Genomic DNA, 19,836 nt, shown 5'->3' with positions numbered 1-19,836 from the left:
ATGGTATGGAAATCTGACATTGTATATCTTAAGGAGTTTGTGACTTATTTGAATGAAAATAAATGGGGTACTGAATTCACGATAACTTATGACACTAATCAGATTACCTTTCTAGATGCCTTAGTAACAAGAAATGCAGATCATACATTAACAGAAATCTATCGTAAATATCCCCAATACAACTACCTACTCCATGCCTCCAGCTTTCACTCCCCCATACTTGCAGAAACATTCCAAAATCATAGTTTCTTCGCCTGAAGAGGATTTGTTCAGAAAAAGCACATTTACCACCTACGAGTCAGATTTATTCACAAGGTTCCTTAACCGGGGATATAAAAAAGGTGATATCGTTCAAGGAAGACGGTATGCTACTAACACAAACAGGGAGAATCTACTACAATACAAGGAGCATAAACAGAAATCTAACTCACAAATTCGATTGGTTACTACATATGGGAGAAATACAGACACTCTTATCAACTGTGTGCGGAGACACTGGAATATATTGCTAGCAGATAAACTTAGGGAAATATTGGATGACAGATGTCACTTTTCATACAGATGGGGTCGGAACATGGGTTCCTTTTTCAACCACTATAAACATATCAACAAGAATGTGAATTCATCTAAATAAATAACCTTACAAGGGGGCCCTCTACTGGGCTGTTTCCCATGTGGCCACTGTACACATTGCAATAATATGAGTAAAACAAAGGAATTTACTAGTAGGAACACTGGTGAAGTTTTTTCTATTAGATTCTTTGCAAATTGTCAATCAGACTGGGTGATTTATTTGGCATCATGCAATTGTTCAGCATTTTATGTAGGACAAACTTCACACTGTGTCAAATTTAGGATCTCGGAACATCTTAGTGATATTAGGACTTGTAAACCTACGAATGCACTGTACAAACATTCAACTAAACACCCAAATGCCAAGTTTAGATTTACTGTGATTGATATTATACAACGGAATACAGTCAATAAATCTGGCTGGCATGCAATATTAAACAAAATGGAAAAGAAATTAGGTGCACTTTTTTCCCCTTGGTTGAATGAATACATATAAAAATAAAAATGAATGTTTAAATGTATGCAATTCTGCTTTTGGACTGCAGGTGGCACTGGACCACTCTATGTATCTATAAGTGAAATTTTGAAACCGGTATGTTTTTTTCCTCCTTCCTTTAATAAACGGATTTTGGTCCACTGTTTGCTGGCTCTACCATGTTTTTGTAATTCCTTGATGCCTTTGAGCCGTGCAGTAGCCGTACATGCAGAGGTCTGACTGCACTTAGCTGTCAGGGATAGAAGCCAGCATGGAGGAGGCTTGAGACACAAAGTCCAGAGCATATTTAGTCATGTGCGTCTGATAATTAATGGCTCTGAAAGCCAATGTGGAGGAGGTGTATATCTTCTTACCAACCCTATCCACAGATGTGCTGTCTTTATCAGTGGGTAAGAGTGAGGTGAAGGGATGCAGTCTGGAATGGTTATCAGGGAAGGTGGCAATCACTGCTGGGTCTGCAAAGGGTGGTTTGACTACAAAGTTTTGTTCATCAGGCACCTTGTAGAAGTGGTCTGGGTGCTTGGGACAGGTGGCTATGAGTCTGGGGTCTTAGAAGCAGAATTAAAGGCATCCAAGTAAGCATGCAGAGCCAAAGGAACAGCAGAAGGGGAGGGGGATTCTACTTGAAGGAGCTCAAAGTACATCTTTTGGGTGTCAGTCATTTATGAGGTATCCCATTTGAAATAGTCTTTCATCTTGGTGATGGTCTCACCAAATTTAATATCCTCAGGGGGAGAATCCCCTTCAATAGATTCCTCATCAGGAGATGCAATTTGGGAGATATATGATATACAGCACACTGAGGAAGAAAAGGAAGAATCATGCTCTTTCTCCCTAACCTGAGAAGTCATGGGGGGGGACATGAGTAGTGGGGACTGAGGCTTAATGCCTAAGGGCCATAAAGGCCTGCATGAGGGAAGAAGTGAAGGACTGACAATCTGGTAGGCCTTCTGCAGTGGAGGAGGTATGCTTGATTTTCTGTTTCTTTTTAACCAGGGTGGAAGTTGAAACCGGCCTGGAATCAGTTTTAATAGCAACCATTTCAGAAGTCTGGATCTTGGTCCAAGGTACCACAGATTCTGGTTCCCCCTCGACATCGACGGTAATTGGTTTCTGGGTAGGCTGTGAGGATGTGCCGGTCATCGGCTGAGCAACGGCTTCCCCAAAGGTCATTGTTGAAGTCGACGGATCCGCCAGGCACCCCTCAGCTCCTAAATCGGTAGTTGGGAGGGGCGTCCAGTAGTAAAGCGGCAGGCGAAGAAGGCCTAAGAAGCTTGGGCTTTTTACGCGGAGGTTCCGACGTGGCCACCGAGGCAGGATCTTAAGGGCTAACCGATTAAGGTGCTGATTTTCTAGGTAGAGGTTTAATGCAGCCAGACGGATGTGTAGGGTCTTCGGCATGGAGCAGGCAGAATGGTTGTGCTCCCACCTAAGCAAAAAACACACCTATCATGGGTGTCTTTATGGGGTATCTGCCGCCCGCACTGGCATTTACCTTTTTACCTGACATCAGCTAAAAATTGCTACAGCAACCAAGCCTAAGCAATAACAATTGGATATGTATAAAAGCAAACCCAACGGGTTACTTAGTGGGGTGGCTTTAGCAGGGTAGTTTCTACAGTAGTTGGGAAAGTTGGGAAGTAATGCGACATCTGAGCAGGAACGATCACACGATGGTTGTCTGCGGCTGAAAAGTTCTGAGGATTGTGCGTGCAGACATCACATTTAAGGCCCCTGGTTATTGGCCTTAAGTCTGACGTCCCATGCATGCTGCAATAGCCAAGCTGAGCTTTTGTATAGGAGCAGACATACGAGTCGGCTGAGGGCAGGAAATCCCACAACTAGAATACTGCAACATAGGAATAGAAAGACATAGTACATGGTAACTGCCCTTGGCTGATACCATTAAGAGGGAAAACCATGGTCATCTGGGACAACAGTAGGTCAACTACAATGATCTTTAAAACTGCATTGTGAATCAGTGGAAAGGGTGGAAATGCATACAGGAACATTCCCACCCAAGGAAATTAAAATGTGTCTGTTCTTCAAGCACGGCTGCAAGGATGTCTGGAACAATTTCTCCAGCTGTTTGTTTTGAAAGGAAGTGATGGGATGTATGATGCCTGAAGAGTCAAGAGAATGCTGTAAAGCCAGTTCCGGGGCCATCAGTGCTATCCGGCACAGATGGTATAACCTTGTACCCCCCCCCATGTTAGCTGAGGTATCACATCACCGTGTTGTCCGTAATCACAAAAGGCTTTCAAAGTGTGGATCACCTCCACCATTTCTATGATACTGATGTGCTTCCATGCATCCTTGGGCCAGCACTTGTGGTGCCATAGACACAGCTCCCAAAGCAAAATCAGGCAAATCTGTCTGGACAGACTGCTTACTAGGGGAAACTAGGGAATCCGGATCATTTCAGATACACCTTCCTTTAGTTTACCCCAGTGTTTTTGGATCTGATCAGCTAGTGAACCAAACACGGTCAGAATTAAGTGAAGCATCCATAATTTCATTTTTTACCTCAACAGAAATGTTTTGGCTGTGCAACCAAGCATACTTCCTTACTGATGTCACTGCATTTCTAAACACAGTACTGGCATTGTCCAAGATGCTCTTTAAAGCAAGTTTAAACACTTGATAAAAACTGGAAACAATCTCTCTCACACAGTCTTTCTGCTCAGCAGGTTAACATGCAGTGAATGCTTATAAGTTATACATATATATATATATATATATATACATACATACATACATATACATACATACACACACACCTTACCACAAACTACCACACAAAACACTGGTAGATGAACTCTTTGAAAGCTACCATGCTGGACTGTGCCAGCTTCTTTCCCTGAAATTCTCGCCACTTGCCAAATTTATCTTGAGTGAATGGGTTTGCTGAAGATTGTCGTTTTACTATTAAGGTCACTGGAGGCACAGAAGCAGGATCCACCAATAAGAAGGCTTGAAGGCCAGCCATAGCAGAGCACACCCTGAATTTCTTAAACACTTTTTAGGTAGAGGTTCTTTCAGAAGAGAATTGCAGGCTTTCTTAAAATCATCATCCAGTGCTGAGATCAAAAGAGGGAAGGCTGCCTCATCCATGGTGTCATCCTCCAAAAGATCATATAAAGTACAGTTTTGTACCTACCATAAATGTAGATGTCCGATAGGAATGCATCTGCAGTCCTTACAAATGGGTTGTCCTGTCGTCAGGCAGCCCTTGATCGGCCGGATTCCAAAGTCTGGGTCTGGCCGGCTGGTGTCGCACTTCACCCGACGTCATAGCTGCAGATATTCGGGTATAAAGGCATCAGCCGACGCCATTTTCCTCAGTGTTTCTTGCCCCAGATGCCAGGTGCCCTCTTGGAAGGCTAAATTTGGATAAATGCCAATGATTCCAAATAGTAGAGAGCAACCACAAAAAATAAGCATGTATGTACATATATACAAACAAATACACCATAATAGATCCCCCAGCTAGCTATAAGATGGCCAAATACCCTAGGAGTACCACAGAGGAAGGTGGGTAATTCTGACTGCAGATGCATTCCTATCGGACATCTACATTTATGGTAGGTACAAAACTGTACTATGTCCTTCAAGGATGCATCTGCAGTCCTTACAAATGGGTAGAATACCATAGCTAAGCTAAGGGAGGAGGAAAAAAGAGATTATGGTGTAGTTAGGATCCCTTGCAACACAGCAGTGGCAAAACCTGCTCGGGATCTGGAGTATAAATGTAAATTATAATGCTTGGCAAATGTATGCACGGAGGTCCAAGTAGCAGCCTCTATAATGTCCTTGGTGGCCACTCCTCGTAAGAAAGCTGTGGTAGTGGCTGTAGCCCTTGTAGAGTGAGGCCGGATGTTCTCTGGAGTTTTCTTTCCATGGTAGGAGTAACAAAATCTAATGCAATTTCCTATCCACTTGGAGATTGTTTGTTTTGAAATTGCTTTTCCTTCCCTTCCTGTTGCATATGCTACCAGAAGCTGGTCAGTTTTCCTATTGCTCTTGGTTCTGTCCAGGTAGTAGCGCAACTGTCTATGCACATCCAAGGTATGTAGTAGTCTTTCTCCCCTGTTCTGTGGGTTGGGGTAGAAGGTAGGTAGGTGGATAGCCTGATTTAAAGATACTCTGGATACCACCTTAGGCATGAATGTAGGATTAGTTCTCATGGACACTCTATCTTGATGGAAGATCAGGAAGGGTTGTACTGCCATTAATGCCTGTAGTTCAGATACCCTTCTTGCTGAAGTGATTGCCAGCAGGAAAGCAGTCTTCCATGATAAGAGTTGTAATTCTGCTGTTGCTGCTGGTTCGAAAGGGGGAAGTGTCAATTTCTCTAGCACAAAGTTCAAGTCCCATGTTGGCAATGGTGGTTTCCTTGGAGGTTTTACATTTTTAATTCCTCTTAGAAACTGCCTGAGCAGAGGGTGTGAGAATACTGGAGGATCCAAGGTGTATTCTGCTGAGATAGCTGATGCATGTATCTTGATGGAAGAATAGGACAGGCCTGTGTGGAAGAGCTCTGCCAAGTATTCCAAGATGCTGGCTATGTTTACCAGTGACACATCTTCTCCCCTTGCAGTACTCCAAATGAGAAATCTTTTCCATTTTGCTGCATAATTTTTTCTTGTTGAGGGTCTGCGAGCCTCAAGCATAATGTCTTTAACCCTTTGGGATAAATTTGGGTTAATTGATCTTATGTGATGTTCCAGGCAGTCAGCTGCAGAGTTTCCAGGTTTGGATGCAGGATGTTGTAGTTATTCTGTGTTAACAGTAATGGAACCAGGGGTAGTGTCCATATTAGTTCCCGAGATAGGCTCCTTAGTAATGGGTACCAATGTTGCCTTGGCCAGTCTGGAGCTATCAGAATGATCCTTGGCCGGTCCTCTTTGATCTTCAATAGCACCTTGTGCATCAAAGGAAGTGGTGGGAATACATATGCTGACAGGTTTTCCCAACTGAAAGATAGGGAGTCCACCTTCCATGCAAGCGGGTGGTACATCCTCGTGCAGAATTTCTTTAGCTGGTGATTGTGTGGAGATGCAAATAAGTCTATTTCTGGGAGTCCCCATCTTCTTGTGATGGCCTTGAAGATGTCCGGATGCAGCATCCATTCGTGGGCATCCGTGGTAGTTCTGCTTAATATATCTGCTAGAATGTTTTCTTTTCCTGGTACGAAAATAGCTCGTAACTGAATGTTGTAGCTCAGAGCCACATTCCATAGGTCCAGTGCCAACCGGCATAGAGGGCATGAGTGTGTGCCTCCCTGTTTGTTGATGTACCACATCACTGTGGTGTTGTCTGTCCTTATCATCAGATGACCTTCTAGGAGAAATGGTCTGAATGACTGGATTGCCAATTTTACTGCCAGCATTTCCTTTAGATTTATGTGCAGGTGCAGCTGGTCTTGTGTCCATAAGCCTTGTATGCACTTGTCCAGCATGTGGGCCCCCCAACCGAGGTCTGAGGCGTCCGTCGTGATGGTTTGGCTTGGTTGAATGCTGTAGAAGGGCAATCCTGTGTTTGATTGGCAGGCCTGAGCCCACCATAGGAACTCTTGCTTCAGGCAGGGGATTATAGGAATCTTGGTTTCTAGGTTGTGTTTGTGTTGAGACCATAAATTTTTTAGGTACCACTGTAGCTTTCTCATATGCAGTCTGGCATGAGGAACCAGTATTATGCAGGATGCCATGAAGCCCAGGGCTTGCAGTACTTTTCTTGCTGTCAGATGGTTCTGCTTTGTTAATGCCAAGAAGTAGAGAGGTAATTGCTTTTGCTTTTCTACAGTTAGGAATGCCATTTGTTTTGATGTGTCCAGCTCTGCACCCAAAAAGGTTATTCTTTGGGATGGTATTAGCCTTGACTTTTTTATATTGACTGTATATCCCAGGGCTTGTAGCAGGTAAATGACTCTTTGTAAGTCTTCTGTTAGTTTGTTCATGTTGTCCGCTTGTATCAGGCAGTCGTCCAGGTAGGGGTAAATTTGGATTCCCTGAAGCCTGCAATGAGCAATTACTGATGCCAGGCATTTCGTGAACACTCTGGGCACAGTAGATAAGCCAAAGGGCAATGCTGAGAATTGATAATGCTCTGATCCTGCAAGAAATCTGAGGTATCTTCTGCAATTTTGTCGTATGGGAACGTGCAGGTATGCCTCCTTGAGATCTAGAGTTACGAGCCAAGACTCCTTGCCCAGCATGGGAAGAAGCTGCTGTAGAGTCAGCATTTTGAATTTTGGGACAATGAGAAATGTGTTTAAAGCGGACAGGTCGAGAATAGGCCTCCATTTGCTCTCTTTTCTTGGTACCAGGAAAAGTCTGGAGTAAAATCCCTTTCCTTGTTCCATAGATGGTACCTTTTCCACAGCTCTCATCCTTAACAATTGAGATATTTGTTTTAGAGCTTCTACCTTTTGATTTGGTGGTAGGTTTGGCATTCCTCTCTTTCCTGGTAGAGTATGGAAATGAAACCTGTAACCTTGGTTTATAGTTTGCAAGATCCACTTGTCCCTTGTGATGTAATGCCAGTTTTTTGAAAATAAAGCTAGCTTCGCGGCTAAGGGTGCTTCTATTTGTTCCTGGTAGGCGGTGCCAGAGTCAAGTCACTGTGATTGTCCTGATGCAGTGGTGGTGGCTCCTGTGCCGCGCTGGTTGTTACCCTGCCACTGGCGTCCCCTGTAGGCACCTCTGGATTGGTTTCTGCCTCTTGGTCGTCTATCTCTGCCTCTCTGGGCTTTAGAGGAGTCTGGAAAGGACCAGTTTTGGAGGGCCAGTTCCTGCTAAACCTTGGAGGTTGGACCTGTAAGAAATCTTTCACTGTTTGTACAGATTTTGCTTTCTCCTCCATCTTCTTTAGTACCTGTTGTGCAGGTGGACCAAATAAATTAGCCTTGTCCATAGGAGCATCTAATAGCTTTGCTTTGACATGGTCCAGTAAGGTCTGCTCTTTCAACCATGCATGCCTTCTGATAACTGTGCCAGTCATGGCTGATCTAAAGGGAGCCTCCAGTGCATCATAGCCACATTTTAAAGAATGGTTACTAACTTGCTGAATGTTATGTACCATTTCCTGAACATACTTCTTATCAAAAGGTTCATCAGAGGACAGTTTTTTAGTTAACTGGTCTAGCATAAATTCTTGATATTGTATCATATGAAATTGACAGTTCAAGGCTCTAGCTGACAGAGTAGCAGAAGTGTAAACTTTTTTACCCCATCTCTCTAAGGACCTGGATTCCCTTACAGAGGGGAGGGGGTTTTTTGCAGAGGTAGATGCTACAGCCTTAGGACCCTGGGAGATAGTCTCGGGATCTGCTAAAGGAGCCTTGTATAAATGGTGATAGGTTCTACAGGGTCCCGGACACACATCGGGCTTAACAGGGGCCGGAGGTAAAGAATCAGGAGCAGTGCAAGCATCATTAAATGCATCATCTACAACAGAGAGAACTGGAGGTATAGCTAAAGGCCTATGTTGAGGTAAATGCAAAAAGGTTCTAAGCCTTTTCCTGGAGTCTGAAAAATCTTGGCCCTGCCACTGGAATTGTTCCCTCATGGCATGTAAGGTTTCCCCAAAGGAAAATTCCTCAGGTGGAGAGGCAGAAGGGATGGACTCTTCAGCATCAGAGTCTTCGTAAGGGGAATAAGGAGTCTCTGGAGGGTCTGTATTTTCTGGATCATCAGAGGAATCATCTGAAGACACTGGCTCAGGGGGCTCTGCTCTAGGCCTCTTCTCTGGAGGTGGATGAGAGGCCCTGTCTGGATGAGGTTGGGATCCCCGGATTAAAGAAATAAGATCCTCTGCCAAAGAAAGCATTTGAGAACTGGAAGTGGGCCTGTGAGAGGGGGTCTTAACAGGCACAGTCTTTGTAGCTTTAGCTGCTTTAGCCCTAGCAAAGGCCTTAATGGACATGGCTGCGGGAGGCCTAGCAGCTCCACATGCAGGAGTTGAAGTATCCAGGGGAATAGTGTCAGATAAATCCTGAGAAATCACAACAGCAGGTTGGATTTCAGAAACCGACTCCACGAGGTTAGAAGAAACCTCCGTAGAAGGTCTGTTTTCGGCTGAAGGAAGAACCGCTTGCTCGGTTTCAGCCGAAACAGAGACACTCGCGGTTGGCTTAACCGTGGTTTCGGCCGAAACCGCGGACCGCGAGTGTCGGTCCTTTCCTTTGCGTTTTTTGGAGATTTGTGAAGTCGGAGGATCCGACGGCATAATATAAGCGAAATCAGAGCCGAAAAACTGCTCAGCAAATTCCGACCGACGTCTAAGCGTCCGCCAGTTAAAAGAAGCACACGCTAGACAAGCTGCTACGTCGTGGTCTGAGCCTAAGCAAGGTAAGCAGTAAGAGTGGAATTCTTTATGAGGTATTTGTTTCCCACAAGTTAAACAGTTATTCACTTTTTCTGACATCGGCTGAGGCAAGAAAGAGTCCCCAACGGGGTACTTAGCTTTTTAGTAGTCTTCAGAGTAGTATTCGGTAGTAGTAATCTCTGGTTCTGACCGACCGGCACTTACGAACAGCTTCTGCTTCGGGCGCCACGCGGCAAGAAAGACTGAAGAAAATGGCGTCGGCTGATGCCTTTATACCCGAATAACTGCAGCTATGACGTCGGGTGAAGTGCGACACCAGCCGAAGCCAGACCCAGACTTTTGAATCCGGCCGACCGAAGGGCTGCCTGACGACAGGACAACCCATTTGTAAGGACTGCAGATGCATCCTTGAAGGACATCCTGCTGATCTCAAGGGCAGCAGATGACTGTTCCCAAATGAATACACCTCTAAATCTAGTCAGCATTTAGGAAAAAGAAAACATCTGTTTGGGTTTATGAACCTGTTTGTCCTCAGAGAAAAATGAACAGTCAGACTCTGACAATTCTGAAACCTCAGATTTCAAATCCTCTTTAAAATCAGGATCCTGGGGTGGATTAAGAGCAAAATTCATGCTGGTGTTGCTCATAACCCGGGTTTGCACCCTGTAATCAACAGCTTAAAAAAAAAATCAGTCCAGCAGCTCAGGTGAAAACACAATCAGATGCTGTTGACTTGTAACGTGGTGGGTCTTTTTTTGCTTGCACTTCTTTAGTGAGAGGATTTTCATGGGGAGATGTATGAATAATGGCAACAGATTATGTACCCTTGACCTCCCCTGCACCTAAATAGTTTAGTTCTCCCATACCTGAACCAAGCAATGGTACAGCACTGGAGGATGTTTCTGACCCTCTTATCATGCACAGTTGTGGCACTGCCACCACACCAGGGGAATTGGAGGCTAAAGAAGGTAAGTGATCCAGTAGCCATAGGTTGAGGCAAGCAGCTAGATTTGCTTTAATGTTTTATAGCTGCACAAGGGATGGGGGCGGAGCACTGTATCTGAGTCCATGAAGTCAGGGATCAGAAGACTAGCCACAACAATACCAACTAATAGCTGTAGAAGAAATTCCACTATTTCTCTCTAAATAGCTATATGACGTCTATTTCTACAGGGCATACTATTAACAGTGCACTCAATAAAATAACAGTAGTTTCAGTAATGCAGCCGCAATCACAAAATATATGTACAATATTCCCTAATTTGTAAAACAAAACAAAAAGTCTAATTTCAGTCCAAACAAATGGATGCAGCTTAAAACACTATTAGATAAGAATTAAATCATAAACGGATGAAAAATTCCTGTCTGAAATGTTTTAATCAACAGCAGCGGCCTTACTGTGCTAGTCAAAGCAAAAACAGAAGCATACACAAAATGTCTAATGAGAAAAAAAAAAAACAGCCAAAGCAGCAGAATACACTACTTTAGCACTGATAGAAAAAGCAGAGGGAGGAAATAAAAAAACCCCAAAGGTTTTCTTTTCGGAGCTAAGCAGCTGAAGAGAATGACAGTAAGGAACAGTCATCTAAGAGATCCTTCTCTTGCTAAGACATTAGAAAACTGAAAGGATACTGTCTCTGTAGGTTTGTAAGACAGTCCCAGGACTGCCAGGTGACTGACCTATCACACCCAAAGACAGGCAGTGGGAGGGATTTATGTATCGCTGCTTACCATATTCACAAAGAATGACCACTGGTTTTCTTGGAGGTCTCTTATGCAAAACCGCTTTAAAACACTGCTGACATCAGACTGCATCCATGGGCAGATATGCTGAGATGGCTGACAAGTGAACCTTGATAGAGGAATAAAGCAGTTTGCTTATTTTTTTTTCTTTTTGTAGCTGGAAGAAGGACCAACTGTGGAACTGGTAGTCTGTTCCATGGTCAAAATGAAAATGATGCCTCTTTCCTAGGGAAGACAAACAGCAAATGGCGGTAAACACTACCAGTCTACAAATGTTAATTTAATTTTGACAGAAAAAGCACTTGAAAACAGTATGCCATCCCCACAAAAGTAAAATAAACACAATTTTTCCACAGAAAAAAAAAAAGTTTTCACTTACTTTACAACACTTTTCAACGGACAGGAAAAATTAGCACTCAGTTTAAAAGTGCATTACAGTCTTGTGACAGTCTATTAAAACAACACTCCCCAGCTATAAAATAACTTTCCTAAAGAGGAAAGTGATAAAACAAACAGCAACACAAATAAGAAAAGTGAAGGTCTTCACCTCAAATAGAACTTATCTGCCCAGTAAAGGAACAGTACAAGCTGACCGTTGATCCTCGAAAGCCTCAAAGAAGGAACTTCCGTGGCAGTAAAGCTCTGAAGGGCTTCACACCCAACTTGTCTTTTAGTCAGCCAAATTCAAGCTGCTTCACAATCTTGGTGTGTGGAAGGTGCTCTGAAGCTTCTGAAGCTAGCCAGCTTTTCTATCCTTGGCAAGATATTACCCAAACAGCTAAGGCTACTGCTGCAGTGATCAATATGATGAAGATTCCCCTCTCTTTTCTCAAATTTCTTCCTGCTAAATCTGGTGCAGGCTACAAAAGAACATATTGTTAGAAGGACCCAAGCAAAACACATCTTGAACAGAGGTCTCTGTAAGGGATATTGCTGTCCACACACACAAATTCCTTTTTAGGTGTGGACCTATCCCCAATAGGTCTACCACACTGACTGCAAAACTTCTGCTTACAAAGAAGAAAACTGTTCACAGAAGTACTCCAGTAATAAAAGAAAATAGAAAACGCCCCCAATGAGGCATCTACCAACTCTGGTTGTCAAACCAGATCAATTCCTTGTTGTGAATGTTAAAACAAAACTATGCGGATGACTCTCTGCAAAGTTTCAAAAAAGAGATGAAGATGACATGGGTGGATGCTTACTTAGGATACAGATATGTTGATGTCCATAGAAAAAGAATCCTGCCAGAGGGGGGTACAAAGCAATGAAAAGTACAGTTTTGTACCTACCATAAATGTAGATGTTCAAGTGTTCACATTGCTGCAGTCATCACACTTGGGTTATCTGCCGTCAGGCGGTCCCGCAGTCGGCCCAAGTTCCAAAGTCTTGGTCTGGCGCCGGTTGCTGTCGCTTCTTCCCTGATGTCAGTGCGACAGGGGTATAAAAGAGGCAGCAGACGCCATTTTCTTCAGTTTTTCTTGCCTCAGATGTCAGGTGCCCCCAAATAGCAAGGCAATACATAATCCTAAGTACATTACATAAGTAGAAAACAATAGCTACAGCTGTAAGCAAATACACCATATAGAAATATATCTTAGAGATTGTATAAACAGCTATACATAAAACCCAGGTAAAAAGAGGTGAAGGTGGGAAGGTAACCTGGACTGCAGCAGTGTGAACACTCGAACATCTACATTTATGGTAGGTACAAAACTGTACTATGTTCATCGTGTTACACTGTTGCAGTCATCACACTTGGGTTGAATCCCAAAGCTAAGGCTGGGTGGTTGGTACTAAACAGGGTTTGGAGAAGCTAGTAGGCCCTGCAAAACTGCAGTGGCAAAGCCAGCTCTGGTTTTTGAGTATAGAGGTAAGTGGTAGTGCTTGGTGAAGGTGTGCACTGAACTCCAAGTTGCAGCTTCCAAAATATCCTTGATTGGTACCCCTCTGAGGAAGGCTGCTGATGTTGCTGTAGCCCTGGTGGAATGAGGCCTACTGTTACCAGGTACAGCTTTCCCATGGTGTGTGTAGCAGAAACGGATACAATGTCCTATCCATTTTGAAATGGTCTGTTTTGATATAGGCTTTCCTTGAGATCCTGCAGCATAGGATACAAAGAGCTGATCAGATTTTCTGAAAACCTTTGTTTTATCCAAGTAGAAAGCAATTGCCTGTGAACGTCCAAAGAGTGTAGGAGCCTTTCCCCTTTATTCTGGGGGTTTGGATAAAAGCCCCTCTCTGTGGGTAATGAATGAATGGTTTGGTTTAGAGACACACTGGATACTACCTTTGGCATAAAAGAAGGGTTAGCTCATAAAGAAACTCTGTCTTGATTGAAAATTATGAAAGGCTCCACTGCCATTAGGGCCTGTAGCTCTGAGACTCTTCATGCTGAAGTTATTGCTAGCAGCAGTGCAGTTTTCCATGATAAAAATTGTAAATCTGCTGAAAAAGCTGGCTCAAAGGGCAGTAGTGTAAGTTTTTCCAAAACAAAATTGAGGTCCCAAGTTGGTGTTGGTGCTCTTTGGGGCGGTCTTATGTTCTTAGCCCCTCTGAGGTACTGTCTTAATAATGAATGTGAAAAAATAGGAGGATCCGTGTTGTAATGAGCTGAAATAGCTGAAGCGTGGATCTCTTGTTAACAATAATACTTTTAGAAGGAGATGCAACAGAAGTTGAGGTTGTAGTAAAATGTACATTAACACTCTCGCTGAGTCTAAAACATTCTTGTCAGAAAGTGTATACTGCGAATCAGAATTCTGAATTCATGAATCAATATCACATCTATTCTTTGTCTAATAAGGTATTAAAATACTATGTTCCTGCAAAACAATTTCCTGAGGATTATTCCTAGCATCCTCTGGCAAATTATAAAGACATGAATAACTTACTCTGTATATCCAATCATTAATGCCTTTAACTGCTGGCATTACCCTTTAACTGCTGTTTCAGGGGTCACAGTTGCTTTCATTTTAACTTCTATGCATCACTGGAACTGGCAAGTGCACTCTTCCTCCCTCTTTTAAAACTTTAAAGTTCTTTGTGAGGCTATCATAACAATGCTTTGTCTCACTTGACTATTTCAGTAAGTCAAGCACATTACATTACATAATTTTCCATCTAGAATATCAAATTACAATAGTTTGGACATTAATCTTCCTCCTATTAACAAAGAAGCAGCAGCTAAGCTTTTAGTACCTGTGAGATTCTACATTGTAACAGCAATATGTAACAGTTGGCAACTTTTGAAAATTCACATTTTTCAACAGATTTAACTCTTGGCTTAAAAACTGAGGACCATTATCAGAAATACTTTCTTGAATGCTGTCTCTCAGGTACATTTTGAAGATAGAACTACTACTGCTTTTGAGCGATATATCCTTAGAATATTAAGAATGGTCTGTGTAAATACTATAAAGCAACTTAACTTTGTACTGAAATAAGGCATTGTCTTTCCCTTATGCTACAGAAAATCTGGAATATCATGGAAAAAAATTCTCTCTTCTCAAGTGCAGATGTAGGTAAGAGTAAATTTCTGTACCTATACTAATATTTCAGGTCGGCATAAAACATTTCTCAGTTTTTACTTGCACTTGACTATGCCTAAATTTAATTCATGAGCTTTGCACGCTCCACATCAATTACAGGACAAGCAATAGTGTCTTGCAATAAACAGCAGACCCGGAAAACAACAAAAAGTGCATCTCTGTACACAACAGAAAACACAACTGGATTTCTGAGGGTAGAGCTGACATTTGAGTTGACCAGTCATTCAATCCAGAAGCAGCAACTGCAGTCAACAACATGAGATAATTAACGTTCAAACCTAATCTTTTACCTCTGCTAATTCTTTCATCTTAACGTTGAAGAACTCCAATTCTTTCCGTACAGCTGGAAGCAGGGCAGCTTTGTCATATGATCTGTAATGGCGCCGTTTGTTCTCTAAGAAAAACATTCTTTTTTCTAGTTTTATATCACCTGAAAGACAAAGAAAATCTTTTGTCAGATGTTTATTCAATTTTGTAATGCTCTGACTTAACAAAATAGTGCATTAAAGGTTTTAAAAAGTCAGTCTTGAGCTAATATTTTAGAATAACACTTCTCAGCTGGCTCAAAACATAGTATGCATGCAATAACGAACAAGGCAGCATGCAAAACCATGAATGATGCACTGCCCTAACTAACAAATCTGCAAAGTAAATTGATGTAATCTATCTCATTTTACATGCGACAAAAATGAAACTGATTTCAATTCATGAACTTGCTAAGACTTGGCAAACGTCTCCCTTGGCCTTTCATTCAGTTTACTTTCTTCCAACCCCACATTACACCCACACAAACAAATCAACTGCAATTCTCTGAAAAAATAAATATTCTCTTTTCCCGCCTTTGCTGAACTAGATTAGTCCAGATTTCAGGCTTTGCTGAATTCCAGACTGTGGTATAGTTTCCTGTGTTGCCCATATCTTTACTTGGACAGGAGGAAGCTTCTCTGTTCACCAGTGAGAGTGGGGAGCTTTGAGCAGCCTATCTGTCCCTGGAGGAGTGGTCTCAGCCCTGAAACTAGTAGCTTATTGGCCGTTTTGGGTCAATTCCTATCTCTTTCAGTTTCCCTGCTTTAAAACCCGCATTTGCGCTGTTTTGTGCCAGTATACAACTCAGCACAGCTCCTCGTGGTGTCCTGCAGAGTGATACAGGCAACAGAGAGACCCAAGAGAGACTTTTCCAGATTTAAGTATTTTTTCTTTTTTTTTTTTTTGCTCCGACTGCCTTTTCCCACCTAAAAAGCGAGTTTCTAACTGCTCTGTGCTTTTAAAAGTTTAAATTGCATTGCCTTTCTGCATTTTACAGTTTTTGCACTTGTTTTTTATCATTTTAAGTCGTTTTTGTATTGTATAACTGTTGTAGGCTACACACTAAAGTGCGCTAGCCTGTTTATAGCATTTACAGTGTTTTCTGTGTATTTTTCTGCTGTTCTCTGAAAAAAAATATTCTCTTTTCCCGCCTTTGCTGAACTAGATTAGTCCAGATTTCAGGCTTTGCTGAATTCCAGACTGTGGTATAGTTTCCTGTGTTGCCCATATCCTTACTTGGATAGCAGGAAGCTTCTCTGTTCACCAGTGAGTGGGGAGCTTCGAGCAGCCTATCTGTCCCTGGAGGAGTGGTCTCAGCCCTGAAACTAGTAGCTTATTGGCCGTATTGGTTCAATTCCTCTCTCTTTCTGTTTACCTGCATTTGTGCGATTTTGCGCATAGCGTAGCATTGGGCGAGCGCAGCTTAAACAGGTTTAAAGTATTTCCGGCTCCACAAAGTCTGCTCTTCACTTTTTCCCTTAGAACTGATGTAAATCTCAAAGTAAGCACTCTATTTTCATTTTAAAGCCCTGCACTTGCTCTTATAAGTAATCTTATAAGTAAAGTACAGTTTTGTACCTACCATAAATGTAGATGTTCGAGTGTACACCCTGCTGCAGTCATCACACTTGGGTTATCTTGTCGTCAGGCGGTACCGCAGTCGGCCTGAATTCCAAAGTCTTGGGCCGGCGTCGGTTGCTGTCGCTTCTTAACTGACGTCAGTGCGCCAGAGGTATATATAATGAATCCAGCACCATTTTCTTGAGTTTTTCTTGCCCCAGATGTCAGGTGCCCCCAAAAAGGTGGTCAGTAATTAGTACCAATCTAAGAAATTTAGCACAAACACAACATCCCTCCAGCTATAAGCAAATACATCAGGAAGGTATTGTAAAGATTTAGTCAGTTAGATCAGAGGGGATGGAGGGAGGGTAAAGTACAGATTTGTACCTACCATAAATGTAGATGTCCGATAGATATGCAACTGCAGTCCTTACATATGGGTTGTCCTGCCTCAGGCAGCCCTCGGTCGGCCGGATTCCAAAGTCTGGGTCCGGCGTCGGCTGATGTCGCCTCCTTCCAGACGTCAGAGCGGCTGGGGAATAAAAGCATCAGCCAACGCCATCTTCCTCAGTGTTTCTTGCCCCAGGTGCCCTCCAAGGAAGGCTAAATTTAGAAACTGGATAAAAAATTCCAGACATACACAATAGTAATAAACAGATGCACCATAACAGATATCCCCAGCTAATTATAAAAGGAAGGAAGTGGAACCAATACACAGAGGGGTAGGAGGGAGGGAAAACCTGACTGCAGTTGCATATCTATCGGACATCTACATTTATGGTAGGTACAAAACTGTACTATGTCCTTCAAGAATGAAACTGCAGTCCTTACATATGGGTTGAATACCATAGCCAAGCTGGGGGTGGTAGGCTCTAAGATAAGGATGGTGTAGCTAAAATGCCCTGCAGGACTGCCGAAGCTAAGCCTGCTCGGGATCTGGAATATAAAGGCAGGTTGTAGTGCTTGGAAAATGTATGCACAGAGCTCCATGTAGCAGCTTCTAGAATGTCCTTTGTAGCCACCCCTCTTAGGAAGGCTGTGGAGGTGGCTGTAGCTCTGGTGGAGTGTGGCCTGATATTGGCTGGCACACCCTTTCCATGGAAAGAATAACAGAATCTGATGCAATGTCCAATCCATTTTGAAATAGTTTGCTTGGAAATTGCCTTTCCTTGCACTGCAGGAGCGTATGCTACAAATAGTTGGTCAGACTTTCTGTTGGCCTTTGTTCTGTCCAAGTAGTAGCTTAGTTGTCTGTGTATGTCCAAAGTATGTAGCAGCTTTTCCCCCTTATTTTGAGGATTGGGGAAGAAAGTGGGCAAGTGAATTGCTTGGTTCAGAGACACCCTGGAAATCACTTTTGGCATAAAAGAAGGGTTGGTTCTTAAAGAAACCCTGTCCTGGTGAAAAATGAGAAATGGAGGCACTGCCATGAGGGCCTGTATATCCGAGACTCTTCTTGCTGAGGTAATTGCCAATAGGAAAACTGTTTTCCATGAAAGAAATTGCAATTCTGCAGATGCTGCTGGTTCAAAAGGAGGAAGAGTTAGCTTTTCCAACACGAAGTTGAGGTACCATGCAGGCACTGGTGGCTTTCTGGGAGGTTTGATATTCTTTATCCCTCTTAGAAATTGTCCTAGCAAAGGATGTGAAAACACAGGTGGATCAGTGTTGTATGTTGCTGAAATTGCTGAAGCATGTATTTTTATGGAAGAATATGAAAGTCCATTATGCAGCATTTCTGCCAAGTATTCCAGTATGTGTGGTATGCTCATTACTGATGCATCCTGTCCCTTGTTGGTATTCCAGATGTTGAATCTCTTCCATTTGGCTGAGTAAGCCTTTCTGGTGGAAGGTCTGCGTGCTTCCAATAATATCTGTTGAACTTCCTTGGAAAGAGAGGTATGGGTAGAAGTCATGGGACCCTCCAGGCTTGTCAGCTGTAAAGTTTGCAGGTTGGGATGAACAGTCCTGTAATTGTGCTGAGTCAAGAGTAGAGGCCATTGAGGCAGGGGCCACGGTTTGGTGCAAGTTATGCTCCTTAGTAATGGATACCAGTGTTGTCTTGGCCAATCTGGAGCTATTAAGATGCCTTTTGGTTGCTCTGCTTTGATTTTCAGTAACACCTTGGTCATTAATGGTAGAGGTGGGAATGCATAGATTGTTAGCAAGTTCCAGCTGAATGAGAGAGCATCTATTCTCCAGGCTTGTGGATGGTGTGTCCTCGAGCAGAACTTTTTCAGATGATGATTGAGGTGGGAGGCAAAGAGGTCTATGTCCGGCCTCCCCCATGCATGAGTTATTTGAGCAAAAATGTCTAGATGTAGCATCCATTCGTGCGGGTCCATGATGTTTCTGCTTAGACTGTCCACCAGAACACTGTCCCTGCCCGTAACACACTGGGATTGCAGCTGTATGTCCAGTTTCAGTGATTTTTCCCAAAGAGCTATTGTTAGTCTGCAAAGGGGGTAAGAATGAGTACCTCCCTGCTTGTTTATGTACCACATAACAGTGGTGTTGTCTGTCTTTATTAGTAGATGACCTTGTTGAAGATATATTCCGAAGGCCTCGATTGCATGAATTACTAACATCTCTTTTTGATTGATATGTAGATGTATTTCCTGGGGGGTCCATTGCCCCTGAATGCATCTGCCCTCCATGTGCGCCCCCCATCCATGCTCTGAGGCGTCTGTTGTAATGGTTTGGCCTGTTGGAGGTTTGCTGAAAGGCATACCTTTGTTTGACTGGCTTGCTTGAGCCCACCACAAAAATTCCCTTTGTAGACATGGGATGAGTGGGATAATTGTTTCCAAGTTGTGGCCGTGTTGAGACCATAAACTTTTTAGGTACCATTGTAGTTTTCTCATGTGAAGTCTTGCCAGTGGAATCAGTAGAAGGCAAGATGCCATAAAACCCAGAGCCTGCAGGATTTTCCTTGCAGTCATCTGGGTGAGCCTTTCTAGGCTTTTGAAGTACTGTGGTAATTGTTCTTGCTTCTTGTCTGTGAGGTAAGCTATTTGCGATTGCGTGTCTAGTTTGGCTCCTAGAAAAATTATTTGTTGGGATGGCAGTAGTCTTGACTTTTGTAAGGTGACTGTGTATCCCAAAGCCTGTAGTAAGTAAATGACATAATTTAAGTTTTTTGTCAAGGCTTGCTTGCTGTCCGTTTGTATAAGGCAGTCGTCCAGGTAAGGGTATATTTGTATCCCCTGGAGTCTGCAGTGTGCAATTACTGATGACAGGCATTTCGTGAATACTCTGGGCGCAGTAGATAAGCCAAAA

The 19,836-nt window shown here is 43.0% G+C and overlaps 1 protein-coding gene across 1 annotated transcript in view; it reads right to left on the bottom strand.

Annotated features, from left to right (window-relative positions):
- LOC122816562 (E3 ubiquitin-protein ligase RNF216-like) overlaps positions 1–19,836 on the bottom strand; it is a gene marked incomplete in the record, with an annotated part of 2,262,287 nt that overhangs the window by 1,764,681 nt on the left and 477,770 nt on the right. The window contains 1 exon segment of the mRNA XM_044089426.1: positions 14,982–15,121. Coding sequence (XP_043945361.1) covers positions 14,982–15,121 — 140 coding nt within the window.

Source organism: Protopterus annectens, chromosome 12.part0, assembly GCF_019279795.1.
Source record: "Protopterus annectens isolate FY-2018-M chromosome 12.part0, PAN1.0, whole genome shotgun sequence".
Lineage (NCBI taxonomy): Eukaryota > Metazoa > Chordata > Ceratodontiformes > Protopteridae > Protopterus > Protopterus annectens.
This window is presented reverse-complemented; position numbering and strand designations above follow the sequence as displayed.